This window comes from Haematobia irritans, chromosome 2 (assembly GCF_050003625.1).
Source record: "Haematobia irritans isolate KBUSLIRL chromosome 2, ASM5000362v1, whole genome shotgun sequence".
NCBI lineage: Eukaryota > Metazoa > Arthropoda > Insecta > Diptera > Muscidae > Haematobia > Haematobia irritans.
This window is the reverse complement of record NC_134398.1, coordinates 127,544,961-127,572,277: the sequence shown is the minus strand read 5'-3', so window position 1 is coordinate 127,572,277 and position 27,317 is coordinate 127,544,961. Positions and strand designations below refer to the sequence as shown.

The window sequence follows — 27,317 nt, the reverse complement described above, 5'->3', positions numbered from 1 at the left end:
ATTTAAATTCTTCCAGATCTCAACAACAAATGTGGCGAAAGATGTCCTGACTTAAAAATTTGTATATTTTTTCTTTAATTTTATATTAATTATCTATTTATTTATCTATCTTTGAACTCGAAACTTCTTATTGTAACAATAAGTCTGAATTAAAACAATAACTATGTCTAATAATGATAAAGTCATTCTTTTGAGAACGTATAGGGAAGACCGCCCTGTACTACAGAACACCTTCTTGACGTAGCGCTGCAACATGCCTGTAATAAGAAGGAGCGAAGGTGTGGTTTTATTTTCAGTAATGATGTAGGAATTCTTATATACACCCCTGTAGAACTCCTTCTGTTTAGAGGGCTGGTGAACGCCCTTTTATGTAAGCTACAAAGAAGGCCTTGCCCTCCAATCTCACCCTATATTAAATGGAAAGGAAGGTGTAATGTCCTAAGCAGGCCTCTGTAATGCCTAGACAGGCCTGGAAAAAGGCCTTCCAAGCACATGAACTACGCCGCTGGGATAATACAATTTACATGTTTTGGAGGAAAAATTGTGTTTTGAAATTCTTATAGAGGGAAAACATTTCAAACCCCAAAACATGCTTGGTGAGAACGCCGTATTAGTCATATTCATGATTCGTCGTCAACATTTGTTTCTTGTAGTTAACTATCAAAATTTTGTTTTGACACTTTAGAATTTTCCCACGAAGTAGTTAATTTTTCTATTTAATAGTTTACCCTGTAAAAATGAATTTAGCCTATTATCGCCAATACTAGAACACTCTGCATACTGCATCTGCATATGCATCCGCGAGGATTTAAAATGCAGTTACCAACCCTCGCATCACTAACAACACTCACTGATTACACTCGTACAACCCCATTACACATCACAGATGTGAATTTATGCGGCACAACCACCCAACCAACAAACAAACAAACAAAAAGAATTACCTTTTCACATATACATATGACATACATTTTCACATAACTTGGTTTGTACCATGAAGTACAAGAGCTCCCTTCATCTGTTTAAGAAATTGAGCATCACACACATAAACACCACACAATTTGGGCGCATATTTGCTTCTGTGAAAAGTTTGCTCACCGCACATCATTGTCCTAATTGTAAGAGAAAAAACACATGCGAGTATATGCTGCCCGAAGCGCCTGAGATATTTAAGGGTACACGAGCGAAATCATCGTATTTTCGGGATGCTGATGTCTGCAACTTCAACAAGAAATTTTGCCTTCCGCCGCAGTCTCTTTCGAACGCGAGTGCCGTTAATTTCATACCAAAAAGGAGGGTGTGTGTGCTTCCTCTGACCGAGCGTACATTGTACATATTTGATATTTGTGTTCACAATCGCCGCAATACTTATATATATGAGATTTGCGTGTATTTTCAAATTTTACTTAAATCATATCTATATAACAAACAAATCTAAAAATAGAGTCTAACGAGAAAAACTTTCGAATATATTTTGACGGTTAAAATAAAAAGAATTGCCCAGAAAATTTGCATCAAATAATAATAATAACCCTTCCCAACCCGAAAACATAATAAAACAATATAACCAACACACACGCACACACCTTTTCCTCACGCGACATCTATTCCAATTTTTAATGCACAACTTAACGTATTTCCATACCCATATGAATTGATTATGTTTCCTTGAGTGATATTTTTCAAAAAATTCTATTGAGTATCATCTATAATTGAAATTGCAACAAAGTATAGTTAAAAGAAAAATTAAATAAAACAACAAAGAAAATGCCAGCTTCCAATACCATCGTTTTAAAAAGTTTGTCAATTCTTTTGGGTTTGTTCTTTGTGTTTGTGGGAACCCTGAAGTTGACGCCTCACATAAGCAAAGATTTATACAAGGATCTGGTAAGTAAAATAGAATAACATTATGAAAAATCGATAAATGCAATCCTATAAGATATTCCAATAACCACTGCATGTGAAGGGATATGCGCATAAGGATGTTCCATGTATCTATACTTTTAAAATTGTGGATTAACTCATCACACACACATTGTATCTCTCTCTCTCTCCAAACCATTGGTTCTTTGCTCTCATGTACTGTTCTCTTGACTCATTCTCATTTTCTTTACTTCATTATTATAATACTTTCACTGCGCTAAATTGTCATAATGTTCCATAAATTTGTTTGTAAACAAACGCTAAATGTCATGGTTTTTTTTTAATTTGGAGAATCTGAAATAGAACACAATTTTGAGAATTGCTCATTTTGTATTGTCGTCATACATGCGGTAGTCCATAAAACAAAAATACATTTTCGCGATGAAATTTATTTTTGACAACCGTTTGAGTAGTGACCTCCCCATGAGGAGGCAATGACATTCATGCATGAACAAAAAAATTACAAGGAAACGAAATAGCATTTCAATGTGGAGAAAAAATATGTGAATAATATACTACATACATGCTACGTATGTATGTATGTATGTATGTATAGTTTGCAAAACTTTTAGGAAATCGAAGAGGTAAACACAAATGGGGCAAATAAACCGATTTAAATTGACTTTATTTTAGTACATGGAAATGATTCAGTTTTAGTTAAAATTTCCACTATATGAGAAAGTTTCCTCCTCTTTTATAATTTATTCTATCTTCACCCTGTAACTTTTTACTAACTAATTTGAGGTGACTTCTAGTTAACTCAATATTTATGCAGCCTTGAGTCAATTGAATATTGTTCAAACTCACTTCTTCTCGATCAGTAATGAGTCATAGAAAAATAAGTAAACAGGGCAGTTCCATGCACTAAAATAGAAATTTATATATTTTACAAATATAGCATATAATCAAATTTGGGAGTAGGTTTACACGATGGCTATCTATAAATATGGACAGATATGAACTAATTTACAGGTATCAGATTTGACTTCTTACCTGAGGATCAATTTATATGAGGGATATATGCAATTATGGAGCGATATGGAGCAATTTTTGCATGATTTTTAGAAGACATAACAAATAGTATTTTTATCTTTACATGAACGAAAATTATGGCGATTTCGATTGGGAAAAAAGGTGCAACATTCTCGAAATTGATTGCCAAATACGAAGGACACTGTCATAGATTTTGGATCCTGTATCCATCACAATATTATGAATTAATAATAACTTTGGAAAGACACTTTCATTTGAGTGAAAATGTATTGAGGGAAAAAGTAGTGTAACACCAGGGCAACATATTTTTGCGAAACGAAAACGCCCTTAGACTTACTTCAAATGCACACGACTTTAACGGGGGGAACGCAAATTTCGGAGACGTAAAATTTTAAAACAAAATTTTATTTCATTTAAAATTTTCAATGACCTCGAGCTGGACTAAAACCAAAAATATAATTTTCATATTTTTAAGAAATTTATCCTCATTGTTGTGTAAATTTAGTGTCCTAGAATTTAGAATGCCGAATCTTTCGTATTGGGATAATATTTTTTAGTGTACTAACCAGGGCTATGGAGTCGATCCAATTTTGCTCGACTCCGACTCCGGGTAATATAAATAAATCGCATTTTAATAACTTTCATTTGTAATTATAAGGAGTACCCTCCCCAAAAAATGGACCAATATAAATTATCTTATTTCTAGCTCTAAATTTCACATTTGTTGCCAGTTGCATAAAAAAAGTTTAGACCAATTGGCTACTATTGTCAATAAATTAAATTATGACATAAATTTAAATAGAGGCCCCGCCATAATATGAACAGATACCAAAAATCTTCTGCATATATATTTATAAAAACACATTTTATACTCTGGACCACTTTGTAGATCTACGTGTTCAATACCATATCAAATCCTTCAAATTTGTTGCCTGCTATATACAAAGCTTTATGTCCCCTGTATACATATATTTAATTCTCAATCGATTTGAACAAAATTTCTAGAGTTAAAATTTAAATAGACTAATTCTCTGGGGCGGAGCACACTGCTAGTAAAAAATATTGGAAATATTTAAGTCTAAAGCCTTTTTATGTTATATATGGGGCTTTGTCTAAATCTGAGGCAATTTGGCACACATTTTCTCAAATGTTAATTATTCTCTCTGTGCAAATTATCAAGTAAATCGGAGAGAAATGTTGACCTGAGTCCATAGGCTAGCAAAATTTATATAAGTCTGAACCGATTTTGACCACATTTGGCATGCGTAGTAAGAATGTTAATTCTGCTCCCTGTACACAATCGGAGTAAAACTTTGGTCTTTGGGGCCATATAAGTTTAAATCGGACGAAATATATATGGGAGCTATATCTAAATTTCAACCGATTTCTTCTAAACTCTATAGGGTTCTATTTTGAACAAAAAATGTATTCACAGACAGACGGACATTGTATGGTTGCCACAGTTGGTAGTATTCTACAAAAAATGGTAGATTGGTAGAATTCTTGATTATTTGGTAGAATTTTTAAAATATTCCTATCCCACTAAGAGGTACTTCAATTTTCTTTAGAATAAAATTTTGAAATTTTCTATAGAAATAAAAATTTGACAAACAGAAATAAAATTTTGCAAAAATTTTCTATAGAAATAAAATTTTGCCAAAATTTTCTATAGGAATAAAATTTAAAAGTTTTAGCTCTCTATATATCTAAAATTTTGACAAAATTTTCTATGGAAATAAAACTTTGGCAAAACTTTCTATGGAACTAAAATTTTGAAAAATTTTCTATATATTCAATAATTTTTTAATTTTCGTGTTGGTCCATTTCATTAAAGTCGATTGTAAGTAAGTTCTCCCTTTTTAAAGAAGTAGTAACTTTCCCTTGTTGGTGCAAGCTAAATCATTAAAATAAAATTCGACGCATTTACAATTTAAGGGATATTTATACACCTAAAGTGTGACACAGGGTATAAACAGTCGATATCTATAAAAACGTACTGATTTGATTTTGTGACCCCAAAGTAAGCCTACGATCCACATTTTAGTCAAATCGAATGAATGTGGAGGCTTCTATGCGCTCAAGAATATGTTTATGTATCATCAGCTATATCAAAATATATCCAAAATTCTGGCAAATGGAATGAAAATTTCAGACTGGCAAAAAAGGTAGAGTTTTTGGTACAACCAGTATAACCTGTTAGAAAACATTGAATATTCTTCATTATTACAGGTTGGCTGATAAGTCCCCGGTCTGAGACATAGATGGCGTCGCTGGTATTAAATGCATATTAATACCAGGAAGCAAAAACTTGGCTTGATAATGAGTTTCCGGACTCTGCCCCAGGGAAATCAACAATAATTGATTGGTATGGAAAATTCAAGCGTGGTACACGGAGGAGCGTGAACGCAGTGGACGCCCGAAAGATGTGGTTATCGACGAAAACATCAAAAAATCCACAAAATGATTTTGAATGACCGTAAAATGAAGTTGGTCGAGATAGCAGAGGCCTTAAAGATATCAAAGGAACGTGTTGGTCATATCATCAAAATGGGTGCCGCGCGAGCTCACATTTGACCAAACGTGTTGATGATTCTGAGCGGTGTTTGCAGCTGTTAACTCGTAATACACCCGAGTTTTTCCGTCGATATGTGACAATGGATGAAACATGGCTCCATCACTATACTCCTGAGTCCAATCGACAGTCGGCTGAGTGGACAGCGACCGGTGAACCGTCTCCGAATCTTGGAAAGACTCAAAAGTCCGCTGGCAAAGTAATGGTCTCTGTTTTTTGGGATGCGCATAGACTAATTTTTATCGATTATCTTGAGAAGGGAAAAACCATCAACAGTGACTATTATATAGCGTTATTGGAGCGTTTGAAGGTCGAAATCGCGGCAAAACGACTTCATATGAAGAAGAAAAAAACAAGTCATTGAGAACGATGCCAAAAATTCATGAATTGGGCTTCGAATTGCTTTCCCACCCACCGTATTGTCCAGATCTGACCCCCTGCGACTTTTTCTTGTTCTCAGACCTCAAAAGGATGCTCGCAGGGAAAAAATCTGGCTGCAATGAAGAGGTGATCGCCGAAACTGAGGCCTATTTTGAGGCAAAACCGAAGGAGTACTACCAAAATGGTAACAAAAAAATTGGAAGGCCGTTATAATCGTTGTATCGCTCTTGAAGGGAACTATGTTGAATAATAAAAACGAATTTTGACAAGAAAATATGTTTTTCTTTGTTAGACCGGGGACTTATCAGCCAACCTGTGACAGTCATTGATCGCTTGAAGATTCCAATGAATTCAGATTTCTTAAATATATATTTAGTTACAAAAATATAGTGTTTTAACATATGGGTTGGGTCTGAGTCGGAGTCGAGCAAAATTTTTACGACTCCGAATCCGACTCCAGCAAAATCTTCAGACTCCGACTCCACAGTCCTGGTACCAACAAATATCTTTGATTGTAATTTCTATTAAGCAATATTATTGAATCAATATGTCTATATTTGGGAATAATTGTTTATTAAATATTGTAAAAATTTTCGTTATATCCGAATTACATTATTATATTAACACTTACACTATGTACATTGACCTTCCATTGCTAGAAAATGAAAATTTTACGTTTTTTGTTTGTTTTACCATAAATTTGGCAAGAACCCATGAACACTATTTGGGATGACTCGCTTTCAATAATATTTTTCATTAGACACGATAAAAACTACGTCAGATAGCAGGCTGCTTACCAATTCAATAAATAATTTTAATGTATTGCCCCACAAAGAAACAATATTGATACGAATATGAAATAAAGAGAAGTGTACTCTTAAATGCTTAAGAAGAGCTCTCTTGAAAGACCACTCGTATCACGACCATTGATGTGTGTTCAGTACTTAAAGACAGATGAATTCTATGAAAATGTTTATTGAAAATTTTGCCGAATGTCTTGCATTATAGTTCGCGCGAGAATTGGTCAGTATAGGATGGATGGACCATTTCTGAATTCGTTTATAAACAAAAAATTATTTAATACACAACCCAGCTAAAAGGTAATAAAATGTTTATTTATATAAAAAACAAAGTATAATGCCACAGAGACAATATGGGAGGGGGTGAATTAAATAAAAATTCTTTTAATTATTTTTTTATATTTTTGATTGAAAACATTTTGCTTGCGGTTTGTATTACACTAATGTGCATTTGCATACCTTTTTGCTATCACCACCTACAACACATGCACTTAGATAACATATATGTATGTGCAATGCCGTTGTGGGTTGTGGTCCATAAATTAAAATTAAAATTTGTTTTGGATTTTCAAAATGAATATGGGCCCATCTGCATTTTGTTCACGAACTAGAGAGGCAATATTTAGATAGACTATAGATTAGCTTAATTGTTTGGAAATTTAGATTTTGTTGCTTAAAATACCTTACACCACTACTGCAGAATAGGGTAAGGTACTATAATGCATTCAGCGAGATTGGGTACGAGGGTTGCCCTTTATATAACGGGATTGAGCAACCCTATTGTTGCAATCTGCCAACTGATTGTGGTTATATGTACTCAGAACGTTTTGACATACGAGCGCTATATGAGTTTTTTGCAGCCACTTAAAAGAAAAAACAAAAAACAGTTAATTTTTATGAACTTTTTTATCCTTTCTTTTTCCGAGTGTTAAAAATAGTGTCTGATTATAAATTTTTGGCCGAATAGCGAAGACGGTTTTTGGTCGAGCTCCTGCTGCAGTGATTTCATTCCTCCGAATCGAAACGACTGGTGGAACTCATCGGTCATCGGCTGTCACATCAGTGTTATGTCATATGCCGACCATTTGTTTCATGTTCTAGAATTAAGAATTAACTTTTTAATACCGAATTCAGAACTAGTTTATTCTAGTGGTATAGAGTACGAAACAACAATTTTTGGAAGTATACTTATGTAAACATGTATGTAGCAAGATGTCCCCCTAGGTGGCCATTGGTAGTCAAAGGAGTCAATTCGCCTAAATATATTTAGAAACTTTTTAATATGTGACCTTCAATTGTAATTAAACAATTAATTGAAAGTGCCAAAGAAATCAATTAATTTTTTAATCAAGTGTTAATTTTATTTATAATTATTGCTGTGATTGAGGTTCCGGAGGTAACCTCTTGGAGGAGTACAACTGTACTGTATAACCTTTTATATGATGTACTGTATAACATTTTATATGATGGTTATACAGTAAGGGACAAAATTGTTCATGAAATACAAGTTTTTAAGAAAATGTAACAAAACTTTTTATTTTATTCATTTTAATGTCAACTTTTTTAATTATTTTAAATACATTCCATTTACTGAATACAAAAATACAGAAACTTAAAATAATTCTTTGAATATAACGTTTTAGCCGATATTAATACAAGGGCTTAATTGTGAACAATTATGACCCCTAGCGGAAAAGTCGTGTTTGATTTCTATCAGTATTTTGTGTGATTTCCGCGTGCTTTCTTAACTGCTTTTATTCTGTTTGGCATACTTTTTACGAGTTTATTTAGCACTTCTGGATCAATATTTACCCATGCTTCAATAGAACGGTCCCAAAGTTCATCAACAGTCGTAGGCGGATGCTTGTTAGCAAAAATCGTTCTTTTTAAAATAGACCAAAGATGTTCGACTGGGTTTAAATCGGGCGATTGAGGAGGCAAATCTAAAAGCTTGATACCATTTTCTTCGAATCACATTTTAGTCTTTTTCGCAGTATGCTTAGGATAGTTATACTGCATAAAGGTGTCGTTTAGTCCTGGTTCCAAGCCAAATATGTCCAGACTTGGAAGATATGAGTCTTCAAGAATGGTGATATAGTCCGCAGCACATATTTTACCTCTTATTCGGCGAAGTACTCCAAGTTGATTTCCACGAAAACAGACCCAAGACATAAATGAGCCACCTCCAAATTTTAATGTTTGGCAAATATTTCGCTCTTTAACTCCAACGCTTTTATCCGCCCATGTCCACTGCCGTCCATCAGAGCCAATTCGATGTTTTTGTCTCATCTGACCACGTTACCCGCATCCAATCGTCTATTGTGAAGTTTTCGCATCTTTTTGCAAAGTCCAGTCTTTTTTTGTCGGTCAAAAGCGGCTTTTTTGGCTTTGTCTTTGGCTACTAATCCACTGGCTTTCAAGGTTCTACGAACAGTTTTGGTAGTCACGTTTATGTTATGTTACTGATTTAATATTTGCTTGGCCTCAACATCTGTATTTACTGCACCGGTAACTGTCAATCGCTTAGCATCGCGTCTATCAGCCGGCGAGAGTTGTTTGGGTGACCTGCTGGATTACAAATAATTTATTCTGATTTTTTATTTTATTTATAAATACAACTGATATGTTATATTTTTAGCGGTCTCTCGATATGGGGCTTCTTCTTTTAAATCTTTTACGACATTCTGTTTCAAAAGATAAGATAAGAAATCCTATCCTAATAACTATTTTACTTACTTTCTTAATCAAATCCACAAACAACAATTAAAGTTCGTTGAAATTGTACGAGAACATAACGCAGGGTCAATATTGTTCACATAGTATGTGGACCGTTACATGAAAATAAAACTAGAAGAAGAGTAAATTTCGAAACGAAAATTGCCATATCACTAACTAGTTCCCTGACCATAGACAAAGTATTAGAATTACCAAGCCTCTATCTTTGATGTATATTTATACCCTTCACCACTACTGTGGTACAGGGTATAATAAGTTTGTGCATTTGTATGTAACGCCAAGAAGGAAAAGTCTGAGACCCATTTAGTATACCGATCGCCTTAGAATTAAATTCTGAGTCGATTTAGCGATGTCCGTCTGTCTGTCTGTCTGTTGATGTATTTTTGTATGCAAAGTACAGCTCGCAGTTTTAGTCCGATTGTCCTAAAATTTGGTATAGGGTCCTGTTTCGGCTCAAAGACGATCCCTATTGATCGGTTCAGATTTAGATATAGCTGCCATATATATTTTTCACCGATCTGGTCATAATTGGCGTGTATATCAACCGATCTTCCTAAAATTCCGTACATCCGAATATTTTATGAGTCTCGAAAAACTTGCATAATATCAGCCAAATCGGTTCATATTTAGATATAGCTCCCATATATAGCTTTCGCCCGATTTACACTCATTTGCCCACAGAGGCCAATTTTTTGCTCCGATTTAGTTGAAATTTTGCACAGGGAGTAGAATTAGCATTGTAGCTATGCATATCAAATTTGGATGAAATCGGTTCAGATTTAGATATAGCTCCCATATATAGCTTTCGCCCGATTTACACTCAAATGACCACAGAGGCCAATTTTTTGCTCCGATTTAGTTGAAATTTTGCACAGGGAGTATAATTAGCATTGTAGCTATGCGTGCCAAATTTGGATGAAATCGGTTCAGATTTAGATATAGCTCCCATATATATATTTTTCTGATTTCGACAAAAATGGTCAAAATACCAACATTTTCCTTGTAAAATCGCCACTGCTTAGTCGAAAAGTTGTAAAAATGACTCTAATTTTCCTAAACTTCTAATACATATATATCGAGCGATAAATCATAAATAAACTTTTTCGAAGTTTCCTTAAAATTGCTTCAGATTTAAACGTTTCCCATATTTTTTACTAACATTGTGTTCCACCCTAGTGCATTAGCCGACTTAAATTTTGAGTCTATAGATTTTGTAGAAATCTATCAAATTCTTCCAGATCGAGTGATATTTAAATGTATGTATTTGGGACAAACCTTTATATATAGCCCCCAACACATTTGACGGATGTGATATGGTATCGAAAATTTAGATCTACAAAGTGGTGCAGGGTATAATATAGTCGGCCCCACCCGACTTTAGACTTTCCTTACTTGTTTTTACATTAATGTTTTCTCTATAATTTCGTGAACAATTTTGTTTTTTACTGTCTATAATTGTGGACTGATATCGAAAAATTTTTGCACATTAGAAGACTTATACTAACATCACTTACCAAATTTTAACCAGATCAAATGAAATCATATCTCCGGAGGCCAAATCTGGGGATCGGGGCTATATATGATTATGGACCGATATGAACCAAGTGTTGTATGGTTATTAGGCATACACTAGGTTAGGTTGGGTTAGGTTATGTGGCAGCCCGATGTATCAGGCTCACTTAGACTATTCAGTCCATTGTGATACCACATTGGTGAACTTCTCTCTTATCACTCAGTGCTGCCCGATTCCATGTTAAGCTCAATGACAAGGGACCTCCTTTTTATAGCCGAGTCCGAACGGCGTTCCACATTGCAGTGAAACCACTTAGAGAAGCTTTGAAACCCTCAGAAATACCACCAGCATTACTGAGGTGGGACAATCCATCGCTGAAAAACTTGTTGGTGTTCGGTCGAAGCAGGAGTCGAACCCACGACCTTGGCTGGCATGCTAACCATGGCACCAAGGTTACTAAATTTCGCGTACTAAATTTCAGCCAGATCATATAAAATTTGATCGTCTAAGGGGACCGAATGGCGCATTTGCAAAATCATCCGATTTACATCAATAACAACTACTTGGCCCCATGAAAATGAGTCCCACTTTGTTTAATGAAAATGTACCCCAATAATTATATGCAATACAACAACACGAAATTGCGATAATATTTGGGGTCGTATTTCATTTATTTTTTGGGGTTCTACTACATAATGGAAATGGGCCCTAAAATTTCGTAATGAAAATGAGCCCTAAAATTTTTTTGGGGTCTGTTTTCATTTGAAGTGGGGTCAGTTTTCATCTCTTGAGTTTAACAGATACATATCGAATAGTTTTTAACTTCAAATCTTGTTTGAATTTTATTACTGAGTTTGGTTTTATCCTTTTATTATGTTAAGTGCAAATATTATAAAATAAACAATTTAATAAATTTGTTAATGGAAAACATTGAAGTATTGCAACAATGGATGATTTTTTAACCTATACGCAGGTTACCTGCTTGGCAAAAATGGAACATAGCAAGTATATACAGTAGTAAGTTCGGCCGGGCCGAATCTTAAATACCCACCACCATGAATCAAATATAATAGTTTCCTTTAAAAATTTCAGTGGGGTTTGATGACAGATATTTTCCCAAGCAGATCAGTTCAACCAGTACGCTACCCACAGATAAATGTTAAGATTTTACCTATGAAGACTAGATCAGATTCTGAATTTATAAGAACCATAACGCCTTGATTTGAAATCTAAAATGCGTAGATTTTTTGGGGGCTATATCAAATCATGGTAAAAACTACGGATTCTAGAAGACCAAGAAGTAAAATCGGGAGATCGGTCTATATGGTGGCTATATCAAAACATGGACCTCAACTCACCATTTTCGGCACACGTCTTTATGGTCCTAGAATACCTCTAGGTTTCCAATTTCAGGAAAATTGGATAAAAAATCGGGAAATCGGTTTATATGGGGGCTATATCAAAACATGATCCGATAATCAAAATTTTCGGTACACGTCTTTAGGGTTCTAGAGTACCTCTAGATTTCAAATTTCAGGTAAAGTCGATTAAAACTTCGGATTCTAGAAGCTCAAGAAGTAAAATCGGGAGATCGGTCTATATGGGTGATATATCAAAACATGGGCCGATATACCCCATTTTCGGCACACCTCTTTATGGTCCTAGAATACCTCTAGATTTCAAATTTCAGGCAAATTGGGTAAAAACTACGTATTCTAGACGCCCAAGAAATAAAATCGGGAAATCGGTCCATATGGGGGCTATACCAAAACATGGACCGATAGGCACCACTTTCAGTACACTTTTTGATGGTTCTAAAATACCTCTAGATTTCCAATTTCAGGCAAATTGGATGAAAACTTTTTATAAGCCCAAGACCCCAAATCAGGAGGTCGGTTTATATGGGAACTATATCAAAACTTGGACCGATATAGAATCTGTGCCAACCTTCAGTATGATAGCGCCATTATTGAAGGCTGTAGCGTGATTACAACAGACAGACAGACGGACATGCTTATATCGTCTTAGAATTTTTCCCTCATAAAAAATATATATACTTTATATAGTCGGAAATCGATATTTCGATGTGTTACAAACGGAATGACAAACTTATTATACCCCCGTCACCATTCTATGGTGGTGGGTATAAAAAGCAAACTCAATTTCAATTAACAAATTCTACACTAAATATAAGATTACAATTATTCAAATACCGACAACACAGAATTTAAAAGAAATTACGAACTAGACAATGAGCTTTTATAACACATTTATGACACACAACTATTAACATTTTATCGCTAGACATTTGTAGCGCTATTTACCCAACTTTTATACTGGACTTTTGTTAGTGGGAAAAAATAAAAACAAAATATTTTTTTTTCAAAAAATCGAGCGACACATTTCCCTGATATAAAGTTTTTTCCTTGTCTAAAAGAATTTTCTATAAAATCGTTTTGTCCTTATAATTAAGTGATTCAACTTAAAAATGGTTATCTTAAAATAAAAGTAAATTTTGTTTGACTAAGGTCAACTTGTATTTTGGCATCTTGACAACAAAACAAACAAGCATTTAACAAGTATATACAGCAGTAAGTTCGGCCGGGCCGAATCTTAAATACCCACCACCATGAACCAAATATTAGGATTTCCTTTGAAATTTCAGGAGGGCTTGAGGACACTTCCCGAAGATACATTTAAAGATTTCACCTATGAGGACTATATCAGATTCTGGATTTATAAGAACCATTTTTATTTGAGTTTTAGAGGAATCATTAACATCTCTTGTAAGTGTGCAAGAAAATTATAAAATAACGTCTTGATTTGAAATTTTAAATCTGTAGATTTTCACCCGAAAAATAAAATTTTACATTGAGTTTCAAGCAATTTTCATGATCAGTGCGCCTTCTATACTCACAAGAAGTGAAATTGGTCTATATGGAGGCATTACCAAATGGACCGATAAAAACTTAATCCGATACACGTTTTTGTGAGCCTTAAATACGAGAATATTTACAATTTCAGGCAAATCGGATAAAAACTACGGTTTCTAGAAACCTAAGGAGTTAAATCGGGAAATCGTTCTTATGGGGGCTATACTAAAATACCGACCGATACTAACCGTTTTCGGCACACCTCTTTATGGCCCAAAAATACCTCTAGATTTCAAATTTCAGGCAAATTGGATAAAAACTACGGTTTCTATAAGCCCAAGAAGTAAAATCGGGAGGTCGGTTTATATGGGGGCTATACCAAAACATGGACCGACACTCACCATTTTTGGCACACCTCTTCAAGGTCCCAAAATATATCTAGATTTTCAATTTCGCGCAAATTGGATGAAAACTACGGTTTCTATAAGCGAAAGACCCCAAATCGGGAGGTCGGTTTATATGGGGGCTATACCAAACCATGGACCGACACTCACCATTTTTGGCACACCTCTTCAAGGTCCCAAAATACCTCTAGATTTTCAATTTCGCGCAAATTGGATTAAAACTACGGTTTCTATAAGCCAAATACCAAAACATGGCCCGATATAGCCCATCTTCGAACTTGACCTGCGCGCAGACAAAAGACGATTCTGTGCCAAACTTCAGGACGATAGCTCCATTATTGAATGCTGTAGCGTGATTACAACAGACAGCCAGACAGACAGACAGACGGACATGCTTATATCGTCTTAGAATTTCTCCCTGATCAAGAATATATATACTTTATATAGTCGGAAATCGATATTTCGATGCGTTACAAACGGAATGACAAACTTATTATACCCCGTCACCATTCTATGGTGGTGGGTATAAAAATATGATTTACTTTTCAACACTTCATTGTAGACGATTTTTTACTTGAAACATAATCAGCGGTGGATTATCCCACCTCAGTAATGCTGGTGACATTTCTGAGGGTTTCAAAGCTACTCTAAGTGGTTTCACTGCAATGTGGAACGCCGTTCGGACTCGGCTATAAAAAGGAGGTCCCTTGTCATTGAGCTTAATATGGAATCGGGCAGCACTCAGTGATAAGAGAGAAGTTCACCAATGTGGTATCACCATGGACTGAATAGTCTAAGTGAGCCTGGTACATCGGGCTACCACCTAACCTTACCTACTTGAAACATACAATAATTTCTAACGGGTCGATTTTATTGCGATTAATATTGAATTATTCCATCAACCTTTTCTACACTGAAAAAAAGCATGGTCGATTCCAAATATTTTGCTTTTTACACGAATAATTTTGGTATTGATTCCGAGCCAAAATAGCGGAGAATTGAGTTAAGTAGGCTGACCTTAGCTACACAAAATTGGCTTTTATGTAAAGATACCCATTTTTATGTCGATGTTTAATGTTTAATTGAAAATATTAGTTAATGCATTAAATAGTTCTTTGTTAAATATCCTTATTATATCCTAATTACTAACAAAAAATCTCTTATATTCCATATTTCGTTTCAGCGCACAGAATATGTGAAATATGCCAAAGTATTCCCGTTGACAGCATTATTTGGTATAAAAATTCCTTCAAAATGGTATCGCCGATCTGTGGGTGTTTTGGAAATTGTATGTGGTCTAGCCATGGCCCTTATTCCGTATCGTAAGCTGCCTTTAATGAATTTCTTTGACGAAGATTTTTATATTCACAAATTTTCTACTTACAGATAAAGTTAAAAATGCTGCCAACATCACTCTTTTAGTTTTAATGCTATTAGGCATCTATCAACATTGGATGGTTAGCGATCCTTTTGAACGTTCCGGACCAGCGTTGGTATTTACATTCATGTTGGGTGGACGATTAGTTGTCTGGTATCAGGTAAATATAAAATATGTATTTGCTTATTATAGATTTATTGGATGTCAAAAGAAATTTGTTAGTAGAAACAGCAGCAAAAGTTTGCTAAAACAGCAAAACGTCTGCTGAAAAATCGGAAAGCAGTCACTGTTTGCTGAAATAGCAGACATGTTTTAGTTTGGTTGAAACAAATGAAAATGTCAACTTAGAGGATATCGTAACAAACAAACAATATTTTATGAATATCTATAGTATTTGATATATATTATATATCTATAGTATATGAATATTTATCAAATTGAGACATAACAACAAACAAAATGTTTACCGATCGCATTTAGGAACTTGTAAGTATTTTACAGTGCAAAAATATACCAAAAAATACTATGGTTCTTAAATATGCTTTGGGGGAAAATATATAACCCACAAATTTTATAATTTTGCTCGTTAGACCCTGAACTTCAAAAATGTAACAGCAGATATCGACTGCTGTTTTTAGCAGACATTTTTCAAAGAGTGTAGGTAAAAGTATCGACAAAGTTGGTTGTTTCAGCAGTTTTAGTTTACTGAAAAGAGGAAAACAGCTTCATATGCTACAACTACAGACTTACAACTGTTATTTAGACTAAACATTTACATTCCCTTAAGAATTTCGGTAGTGATTCCGAGGCAAAGAAAGAAAGAAATTTTTGGGGACCTATCTAGCTTTAAATCTAGGAGCAATAAAATTTATACAATTTTCATTCACTATATGCGGTATATTAATAAACAGGTACAAAAAATGCCAGTTTAAAAATACAAATTATAACACATATCGACGCCTCCGAAGAATAGTATGCTAAGTCTGAAAAGTGAGTTTTTCAGGAGAAGCTCTCAAAGTTTACAGGCGTTATCTCGGGAGTGGTGTGGGTAGAACATTGAGTGTTTTACTGATTTTAACGAAATTTAAATATAACTTTGGAGGCACTTCTAAGTTTAGCATTTTTCTAGCAGATTATAGCTAAAAACGTCTTAGAATACTTTAGCATGAACAAACATTTCATAAGTAGTCGGGCAAGTCGACTTAGCATGTTTTGTTACGGACCTTTCTACTCTGATTAGTCGTCTAAGTATACATAGCATGTTCTGGTTTGGAACAAAACGGTGATACATTTTATTGTCATTATACTTAGACGAACTAAGATTATAATATATAATAAAAAACAAACAATTTATAATCGTTTTTTTTTTTAGTTTTTATTGTTAAGACAAAGGGTAAAATAATACATATTAATTCAGTTCAAGTTTAATAACATCCATTTATAAGTACATTAAACAAATGAAAACGAGTTAAGTAATGGCCATTCAAAGATATGTTAAAATGAAGGTTCCATAAAACATAAACACATATGTATTTTAATTTATAAAAAAATTAAAATTAAATAAAAAATAATTCAATTCACTTAAAATTGAATTTATTTTTATTATATTTAATCGTCATTGTCTGACGTGACTACATATTCCTTTCCAACAGCGCTATTTAGTTCTCTGTATAAGCGTTGGTGAACTTTTGGAACTAAGTTTTGGTCGCACATATATAGGAGATCTTTATGTTTCTCTTCCGTTAGACCAAATGTAGACGTATATGCCTTCGGTATGTCTTGAGGGACATTTCTCCCTTTCTGCACTGTTTGTTTTCATCATATACTTTCGATTTCTTTAAAATCATCATCGAATTGATGTTTGTAAAAAAATATAGTTTTGATCCTTCGACACTTTGATCTGCTTGATCTTTGATAGACTTACGTTTTTATTTTTTGTATTTTTCATCCAATTTATAATTGATGCAAATAGCTTGAAATCTAAAAAATCTTCATTTTCCATTTCAATAACGTCATACAATGGTTCTGTCTTCTTGACATTTCTTATTACAGAGTACCATTCCATTGGCGTATATATACGTTTATTTTTCTAGCTTACCTTTATTTTCCTCTTTGTTACTTAGCATGGTCTCTGTAGTTATTACTTCTCCTTTATAGAAGCGAAATCAGATTAATAACATAATATAAAACTACATATAAATAAATATTACCTTTTGACATATTTGGTGCCAATTTCAGCTTTTTCCGCGGAATCGAACTCGAATCGAATCATTTGTAAAAATGTGAAAATTTTCGTTCTTTATCAGTCGACTATGCTAAATCTACTTAGCATCCGAAATAATTCAAAAAGTTCCAAGCCGAAATATGCTAAGTGTACTTACCACATATTGGTATGGAAGTTTCCTAAATCTTAAGTCCCATGCTAAGTACATTTTTGCTTATAACTTTTGTTTGGATTGGCCGATGATTACCAAAATTTCAGAGAATTTAAATTAAGGACCATAGAATCTAAAAACGCAAAGAACTTTAAAACATGCTAAGTCGACTTAGCATACTATGGTTCGGAGGCGTCGATATGTACTGCAAAGAAACAAAATTTCATAATTAGCAAAAAAAAGCTTTCAACCAAAGATGGAAAATCCTCAAAATAAGTCTTAGTCTATAGTTATAAAAGCGTTTTTATTTAAAATCTTAAAAATCGATATACACGCAAAGAAATAAAACGTTTGGAAAACGTGTACCGAAAACGTTTTTCTTTTGTTAGAGGTTTTTGAATTGCTTCGAAAAGTATACACTTTTATCACCAAAAAAATTCGTTTGTTACAAAAATTTTAATTGTTCAATAAAAAAAGTTATTTTTGAACCAATAACACATTCCATTTCGTTTATATCAAACACTGTTCTTTTCTGACTTTAGATCTTTAATAAGACACATTTTACAGTTCATAGTAAAAATTTAATATAGTAGAATGTAATGTTGAACATTTTTTCGGAATCTTCCGACCATATCTGGAATATATGTAAAAAAAAAAAACAAAAAAACAACTTTGGTCAAAGCAGGGATCGAACCCACGACCCTTGGCGACCGACGTAGCAACCACTGCTCCACGGTGCCCAACTAAATGTATTTTTCTATTAAATAAACTTTGATTAATCGCGCCGCAAGCTATGCTATATAAATATAACTTATATGGGTAATTGTCTATTGATGACAATAACGGCTACATAGCTCAGTGAATAGTGTGTTGGCTTACAAATTGCATGATCTGCGGTTCGATTCTCCGTCCAGGCGAAAGGTAAACAAAAAATTAAATTTATAAAATCATATAATTTCTTCTACACTTTTTGTATTACAGAAAAAGGTGCTAATAACTAAAAAAACTTCGTGGAAGTGAGAAAGATGTGAGGGAAAATGCAATTAGCTAGAAAAATTTTTTTGAGGTAGTCTTTATGAAATTGTTTTTACATCCTGGAAAAGAATAAATTTCGTTTGGGAGGAAAGAATTATTTTTTTGCGTGTATAAGTAATTTTATAGGCGATTTCTTTGAATCAAAAATGTTGTTCTTTACTTTAAGGAAAACTTTCCTTTATCGAAGGAACGAAAAATTCGCTTCCTAAATTTAATGAAAAACAAGTATGTACGGCCGTAAGTTCGGCCAGGCCGAAGCTTATGTACCCTCCACCATGGATTGCGTAGAAACTTTAACTGAAGACTGTCATCCACAATCAAATTACTTGGGTTGCGGTAACACTTGCCGATGGCAAGGTATCTTAAAACTTCCTAACTCCGTAATATATACCACATAGTCCATACGTGGTATATATTAAACTAAAAAAGGCCGATTAAATACGTATATAATTAAGTTTAAAGTTTCTATAGAAACAAAATTTTGACAAAATAAAATTTTGACAACATTTACTATAGAAGTATAATTTGGAAACAATTTTCTATAGAAATAAAATTTGGAAAAAATTTTCCATTTGTTTTGTTTTGTTATTGTTGGTTTTGTTCTTTAAGCATTGTTGTTGTTTTTTAATGCAGCTTAAAACCATACATTGACTAAACTACAAGTGTAGTTTAGTCAAAAATTTTGACAAAAATTTTCTATAGAAATAAAATTTTGACAAAATTTTCTATAGAAATAACATTTTGACAATGTTTTCTATAAAAATAAAATTTTGGTAGATTATTTTTGGCTCGAGTGGCAACCATGATTATGAACCGATATGAACCAATTTTTGTTTGATTGGGGATCGGCTATATATAACTATAGACCGATATGGACCAATTATGGCATGGTTATAAGAGGCCTTATACTAACACCACGTTGCAAATTTCAACCGGATCGGATGAATTTTGCTCCTCCAAGAGGCTCCGGAGGACAAATCTGGGGATCGATTTATATGGGGGCTAAATATAATTATGGGGATCGGCTTATATGGGGGCTATATATAATTATGGACCGATATGGACCAATTTTTGCATGGTAGTTAGAGATCATATACTAACACCATGTACTTAGAGTAATCGCAAGCCAAATTTGGGGGTCCGTTTATATGGGGGCTATACGTAAAAGTGGGCCGATATGGCCCATTTGCAATACCATCCGACCTACATAAATAACAACTATTTGTGCCAAGTTTCAAGTCGATAGCTTGTTTCGTTCGGAAGTTAGCGTGATTTCAACAGACGGACGGACGGACGGACATGCCCAGATCGACTCAGAATTTCACCACGACAAAGAATATATACTTTATGGGGTCTTAGAGCAATATTTCGATGTGTTACAAACGGAATGACAAAGTTAATATACCCCCATCCTATGGTGGAGGGTATAAAAATTACTAACATGTATGGAACTAACATGGTAAATACAACATTTGGTATGACGCAAGCCAATTTCCTATCTTCCTAAAATTTATTGTCTTTGATAGCAAGCAACAACCATCAACTTAATTCAATAATGTTACCTAAATAAACACCGTTTTCTATGTGCAAAATAATGGTTTCTATAAAATGTTATTCGCAAGAATGACAGCCTCTTTCTGTATGTCGATCGAGCTCTATCGATCGACTGAAATGCCTAGAAACAGCTGATTTTTGGTTGTAAAATCAGCTGTTTGTTTCCATTTCAGTCGATCGACAGAGCTCGATTGACATACAGAAACATCCTGCTAATATAGTTCCGGCCTAAAGTCAGTGATTTAATGCTTCTGTCCAGAAATGAGTTTTATTTGGAGTCGTATTAGTCTAACTGTACCTCTTAGACCAACAAGGAACTTCCGTTTATTAAGTATAACTTACTTCCAAAGAGAGTTTGCAAATAATGATTCTCTTCGCCACCTATGTGATGATTTTAATAAGTATTATCATATTATTAATCTTTCTGAGGATAGAAATATGCTAAAACGTAAAATGATTCTTTATTTGATAATTTATAATATATTTCCCATTTTTTTTATTGTTGTATATATGTTATGTAGTATTATTATTAGTCTGTAAGGATATTGTATCTATAGACTTAAATAAAAAAATAAAAGTTTTATTAGCAAAGTAATTTCCTTTCGTTGCCGACATTTCCGAGACCTTCACATATAGGATCCAAAATATTTGGAGAGTTTAGAACATTAAATGTGACCAATCCAATGAAAGCTCTTAGCAATTTTTCTTTATTTAGTGCAACTTTTATTTACTTCGTCTTTTTCCATTCTCAATGCATTTATACAACGGCGAATTATCAATATCCATTTTTGTACGTCAAATTGCTGCTTTTCAAAAATTTCTTTGCAGGCAAAATTTCTCCTATTTTCCGATTTTAAAGCTTTTGTAAATTTTATATGTAAGTGTCAATACCATAGACCTTATAATATATAGATGATCCACTATTCTCTTAAAAAAATGTGTCAGTTCCAAAAATTAATTTTCTGACATTTCGTTTTGATTTTTTCGTAAAGAGTCAGTCCCAAACATTAATTTTCATGCATTTGCTTTTGTGTTGTTCGTAAAGAGCAATGCTGCTCAAAATTAAATTTCGTATTTTCGTTTTGGTCATAATTTTTTGTTCAAATATGAACTTTTAATAATTATAAATTGTAGGAAGATAGGAAATTAGCTACTGAGGAGATCGAACCATTTACCAGATTATACGACATTACGCGTATACGACAAGTATTGACATAGCATTAAAATGTAAATAAAAAGAAATCAAGAGCACGAAATAAATTTCCATAAAGGGGAAAATGTAATTTTTTGTTGTTGCCTAAAATTTAACATTGTTTCATTAAGAAAATTAAAATTTTCATTTAAAAAATAAAAACGAAAAACAACTAAAAGATTACAAACATGTATTAAACTAATCTGGTAAATGCAACATTTGGTATGACGCAAGCCAATTTCCTATCTTCCTCAAATCTATAATCTTTGTATGTTATAAGGTCTATGTTCAAAACAGCCCTCACTTTAGAGAACAGTTCTACGAGTTTTTGAAAAGAGCTGCTCATTTCGTTGGCACTTGTGAGCGGAGCTGTCATGTCGGCACGCTCTTTTTAAAAAGTGCCGAGTTTCATGTGTGCCCCGGCACTCAAATAAAAAAGGGTTTTTATGTTTTTTTCAGCTCATTTTTGAGCAAAATTCAAACACTGAGGGGGTTTTATTTTGTATATAGAAATTTGTTAGTACATATATTATTATAGTTACGAGTTTATGGTAAAAAAGAATAAGGAGATATTTTCTATTTTTGCGTTGTTTTATATTAATGATAAAAAATAAGGAGATATTTGCTATTTGTGCGTTGGATTATCAATTTCTTAGTAGTAATTCGAACTGTTTTGTAATTCTTACACTCATAGAAAAAAGTCTGCTAAAAACAGCAGTCGATGTCTGCTGTTATATTTTTGTACTTCAGGGCCTAATAAACAACAATTTATAAAATTTTTAGGTTATAAAATTTTCCCCAAAGCATATTTAAGAACCAAAAGTAGTTTTTGGTATATTTTTGCTCTGTAATCTACTTACAAGCTCCTAAATACGATCAGCAAACATTTTGTTTGCTGTTATGCCTCAATTTGATAAATATTCAGATTTTTGGTCAAATACTATAGATATTCATAAAATATTGTGTTAATTCCGTTAGGATAGCTCTTATGTTGACATTTTTGCCAAAATAAAACATGTTTTAGTGTAATCGAGCTTAAAAAATAGCAGGAAATGTTTGCTATTTCAGCAAACAGTGACTGCTGTCCCTTTTTCAGCAGACTTTCTGCTGTTTTAGCAGACTTTTCTGCTGTCCCTACTAACAAATTTCTTTGGGTGTATGGCTATGTACATATCTACTTTTATGAGTTTAGGGTAAACATTAAGAATTCTTTAATTCTACTTTGAATTTATGTATTTTTTAGTAGACTGAATTGTAGTATGTGTAATTTTGTTATAATTGGCCATTGCTTTAAAATTACAAATAAAGTATGAATCTGAATATTTAAAGGTTAGTTATCACCATCCCACAATAGGCTAATCACTGAACATAAAGGAGAATCGTAGTAAATTGTAGTGAAGAATATTAAAAAATAAAAGCCTAATTTAGTTTTGAAACTATAAATAATATTTATTTATTTATAATATTTATAACCATAATCATGGTATCATTGTCTAAAAATCATATGAATATTAGACGGGTTTTCAGGAATAACCTTTTAATTTAGCAGTTAATTTTATTGAATCAACCAGCAGGTTGAATTAATTAACTATTTTTTATCGAAATAGCAATAATAAGTTTGCTGTTCTACACCCAACGAAATTTGTTAGTAGGGACAGCAGAAAAGTCTGCTAAAACAGCAGAAAGTCTGCTGAAAAAGGGACAGCAGTCACTGTTTGCTGAAATAGCAAACATTTCCTGCTATTTTTGAAGCTCGATTAAACTAAAACATGTTTTATTTTGGCTAAAACAAATAAAAATGTCAACTTGGGAGCTATCCTAACATAATTAAAACAATATTTTATGAATATCTATAGTATTTGACCAAAAATCTGAATATTTATCGAATTGAGGCATAACAGCAAACAAAATGTTTGCTGGTCGTATTTAGGAGCTTGTAAGTATATTACAGTGCAAAAATATACCAAAAACTACTTTTGGTTCTTAAATATGCTTTGGGGAAAAATTTATAACCTAAAAATTTTATAAATTGTTGTTCATTTGGCCCTGAAGTACAAAAATATAACAGCAGACATCGACTGCTGTTTTAGCAGACTTTTTTCTATGAGTGTAGCAAACTAGATTGCTTTCCTTTTTGAGCAAAAAAAATGCTGCAACTTTTTGCTGTTATTAACAACTTTTATTTGAAGTACAGCTGCCAAGAGACATTAATAATATTATATAATTTATTTAGTCCGATCTTTATGATGATAAAAAGGCCGACTGAACTCAGCATCGTTATTATGCCATGCCATATAAAAATTTATTTACAAAAGTAGTCATTTTGCCGATACGCAATATGAACTAACATTTATTTCCCTTTATTACAGACAAGCCGCAAGGAAGCCGAACAAATTGCAATGGCACAAGCACAAACGAATGGAGTAAAACAGGATTAAGAACGTCATAAGGCAATATTTTAGATTTTAACCGCTAATTTATTGGTGCCACCCTACTATTGGTTTCTTCGTCTCAAATATCTCGAATTTCGATTATGGAGCTCAATTAAACAAAATGAAATTAGAGCAATAAAGCATTTCGTACCACTATGCATAGAGTAATTTGACTTAAAACACAGAGCCAAAACGAATAACATCTCATTGAGCACTTATAACAAAATAAATATAAAACAAAAAATTTAAAACAAGTGTATCTATTTACTTAACGATGTAATAATGATAAATGCAATAGTTTTGGGTATTTTTTTTTTTTATACTTACGCTCATAAGCGTAGGAAGGCCTCTGAAGAGGGGGCTTAGACCCCTCCCCAGAAACTTTTCCTCCGAATATTTTCAAAAATTATCGATTTTTCTATAATTGATTTAACATTTTTTGGCAAAATTTGAATAATTTTTTTAAACTATTTGAAAAAAAAGAAAAGAAACAAGTAAGTAAAGTCTAAAGTCGGGCGGGGCCGACTATATTATACCCTTCACCACTATGCAGACCAAAATTTGTGTTACCATCTCAACTGCTTCAAATTTGCTGGGAGCTATATGAAGGTTTGCATTTCCAAATGCAAATACTTATAATGGAGACAATTTTTTGTACTTCTACAAAATCTCTAAAATTAAAATTTAAATCGGCTAACGCTATCCAGTTAATTGGAGGAAACTTCCATTGAAAATGGGTCTAAAATGTGAAACAGTCTACCACATTTCCCCAACTCTGGTGTACGTATATATGGGAGCTATATATAATCTGAACCGATTTTGACTAAATTTGACATACATAGTTAGAATAATAATTCTGCTATCTCTGCAAAATTTCACGTAATGGGAGTATAACTTTGACCCCCGTTGTCATATTAGTATAAATCGGGCCAAAGATATATATGGGAGCTATATTTAAATCTCAACCGATTTCAACTAAATTTGGCACACTTACCGATACTATTAAACGTACTCCTTCTGCAAAATTTGAAGCAAATCACGGCAAACCCCTGGTTTTTGGGACCATATAAGTTCAACTCGGACGAAAGATATATATGGAACTATATGTATATCTGAACCGAAATTTGGCACACATAACAGTATCATTAACAGTACCTCTTGTGCAAAATTTGAAGTAAGTCAGGACAAAACTCTGGCTTTTGAGTCCATATAAGTGCAAATCGGGCGAAAGATATATATGGGAGCTATATCTAAATCTGAACCGACTTCAACCAAATTTGGCACACATAAGGATACTATTAAACGTACCTCTTGTGCAAAATTTGAAGTAAGTCAGGGCAAAACTCTGGCTTTTAAGGACATGTAAGTTCAAATCGGACGAAAGATATATACGGGAACTATTTCTAAATTTGAACCCATTTCAATCAAATTTACCAAGCATTCGTAGAATGTCAATTCTACTTTCTGTGCAAAGTTTCAGTAAAATCGGTAATAAACTGTGGCCTCTGTGGTCATATGAGTCCAAATCGGATGAAAGATATATATGGGAGGGAGCCATATCTAAATCTGAACCGATTTGGCTGATGTACGGAATTCGAAGAACATCGGTTGATAAATACGCCAATTATGAGCAGATCGGGGATAAATATATATGGTAGCTATATCTAAATCTGAACCGATTTTTTCCAAAATCAATAGCGATTGTCTTTATCCCAAAAAACGACCCTATGCCAAATTTGAGGACGATCGGACTTAAACTGCGACCTGTACTTTGTACACAAAAATACATGAACAGACAGACAGACGGACGGACATCGCTAAATCGACTCAGAATTTAATTCTAAGACAATCAGTATACTAAACGATGGGTCTCAGACTCAGTGTTGCCAGTATTTTTCGGGCTCTTATCCCCAAAATAAAACACTTTCATCCCCAAAAATCCCCAATTTAATTTAAAATTCCCCACAAAAATCGCCAATATCGTTTTTGGCAAGTTTTTTGAAAAAAGAAATAGGCTCTGCTGTAAAAAATCAGTCATAATCTAAAAAATTGTAAAATTATGAAATTTTTGTTATACCAGTTTGCGAGTTACAATAAGATTAAGATTTCAAAATCCAAAAAATTAGACGGGTGCTCAAAATATTATCTGATACAATCCCTCATCAGAGAAAAATAGGATTTGGGAAAAAATAGGAGTTATGAATCAAATAGTTCTGAATAGCTAAGAAATAAAATTGGGTGATCGACCAAAAGGCGTTGTTGCCCCCATATGAACTCTATTATATGTTTTATATATATTTCCCAAATCAGTGATGTGTGCTGGTGAGGGGCCAACACTTCGACCCAAGTTCTTACGAAATAATTTCACAATAGTTAATATTTTCTTAGAAACAAAGTAAATTTTAAAGTAGCTCTTAGAATATGATTTTTTTACATATTTTGAAGATTCTCTGAACTTCTTTAAGCCCCTTTTTAGGCATGTAGAAGTAAAGAATTTCATATAAACCATAACTCAAAACCTAATTTGTTATACTGACCAGAATTCCCCAAATTTGTGGAAATTCCCCACCAAACCCCCAAGTCCCCAACTCAAAAATTTTGTCCCCATCCTCGAAAAAATATCCCCGATTTGGGGAAAAATCCCCAATACTGGCAACACTGCTCAGACTTTTCCTTCTTGGCGTTACATACAAATGCACAAACTTATTATACCCTGTACCACAGTAGTGGTGAAGGGTATAAAAACTTCCTGTGTAGTTAAAATAATTAACTTCTTTGTGAGGACATTTTTGGAATTGCTTTTAAAGTTGTGCCTTTAGAACAACTCCCAATTTTTTGCTTGGAAAAGTGTGGAAATACTTTTAGTTGCTTTATTATAAATTAATTGTCGACTTATTTTGATGTCTAATGAAATAAAACATTAATAAGTTCAGTTAATAAGTATAAGTTCAGTCTATAAATATTTAGCTTGGGGGGCTATAGCCCCTCTAGGAAAATTGTCTAGCTACGCTAATGCTTACGCTCAAAGGAATTTGTTAGTATAAACTGCCAATATTTCAGTGGTAGAAATTTCATGATATCCGCCACCAAATTTTCATCCATACTATTCACCACATGGACGGCAGAAGTAAGTAGGCTCAATGTCAGAGCCGACTC

The 27,317-nt window shown here is 33.5% G+C and overlaps 1 protein-coding gene across 1 annotated transcript; it reads left to right on the top strand.

Moving 5' to 3' along the window:
• Positions 1-1,263: 1,263 nt before the first annotated feature.
• LOC142226227 (putative acetylcholine receptor chaperone) lies at positions 1,264-24,415 on the top strand. Its single transcript, XM_075296115.1, has 4 exons — positions 1,264-1,887; positions 15,379-15,517; positions 15,582-15,733; positions 24,099-24,415. Exons 1-4 carry the CDS (start codon positions 1,768-1,770, stop codon positions 24,165-24,167), a joined length of 480 nt encoding a protein of 159 aa, XP_075152230.1. The 5' UTR covers positions 1,264-1,767; the 3' UTR covers positions 24,168-24,415.
• The last annotated feature ends 2,902 nt before the right edge of the window (positions 24,416-27,317 follow it).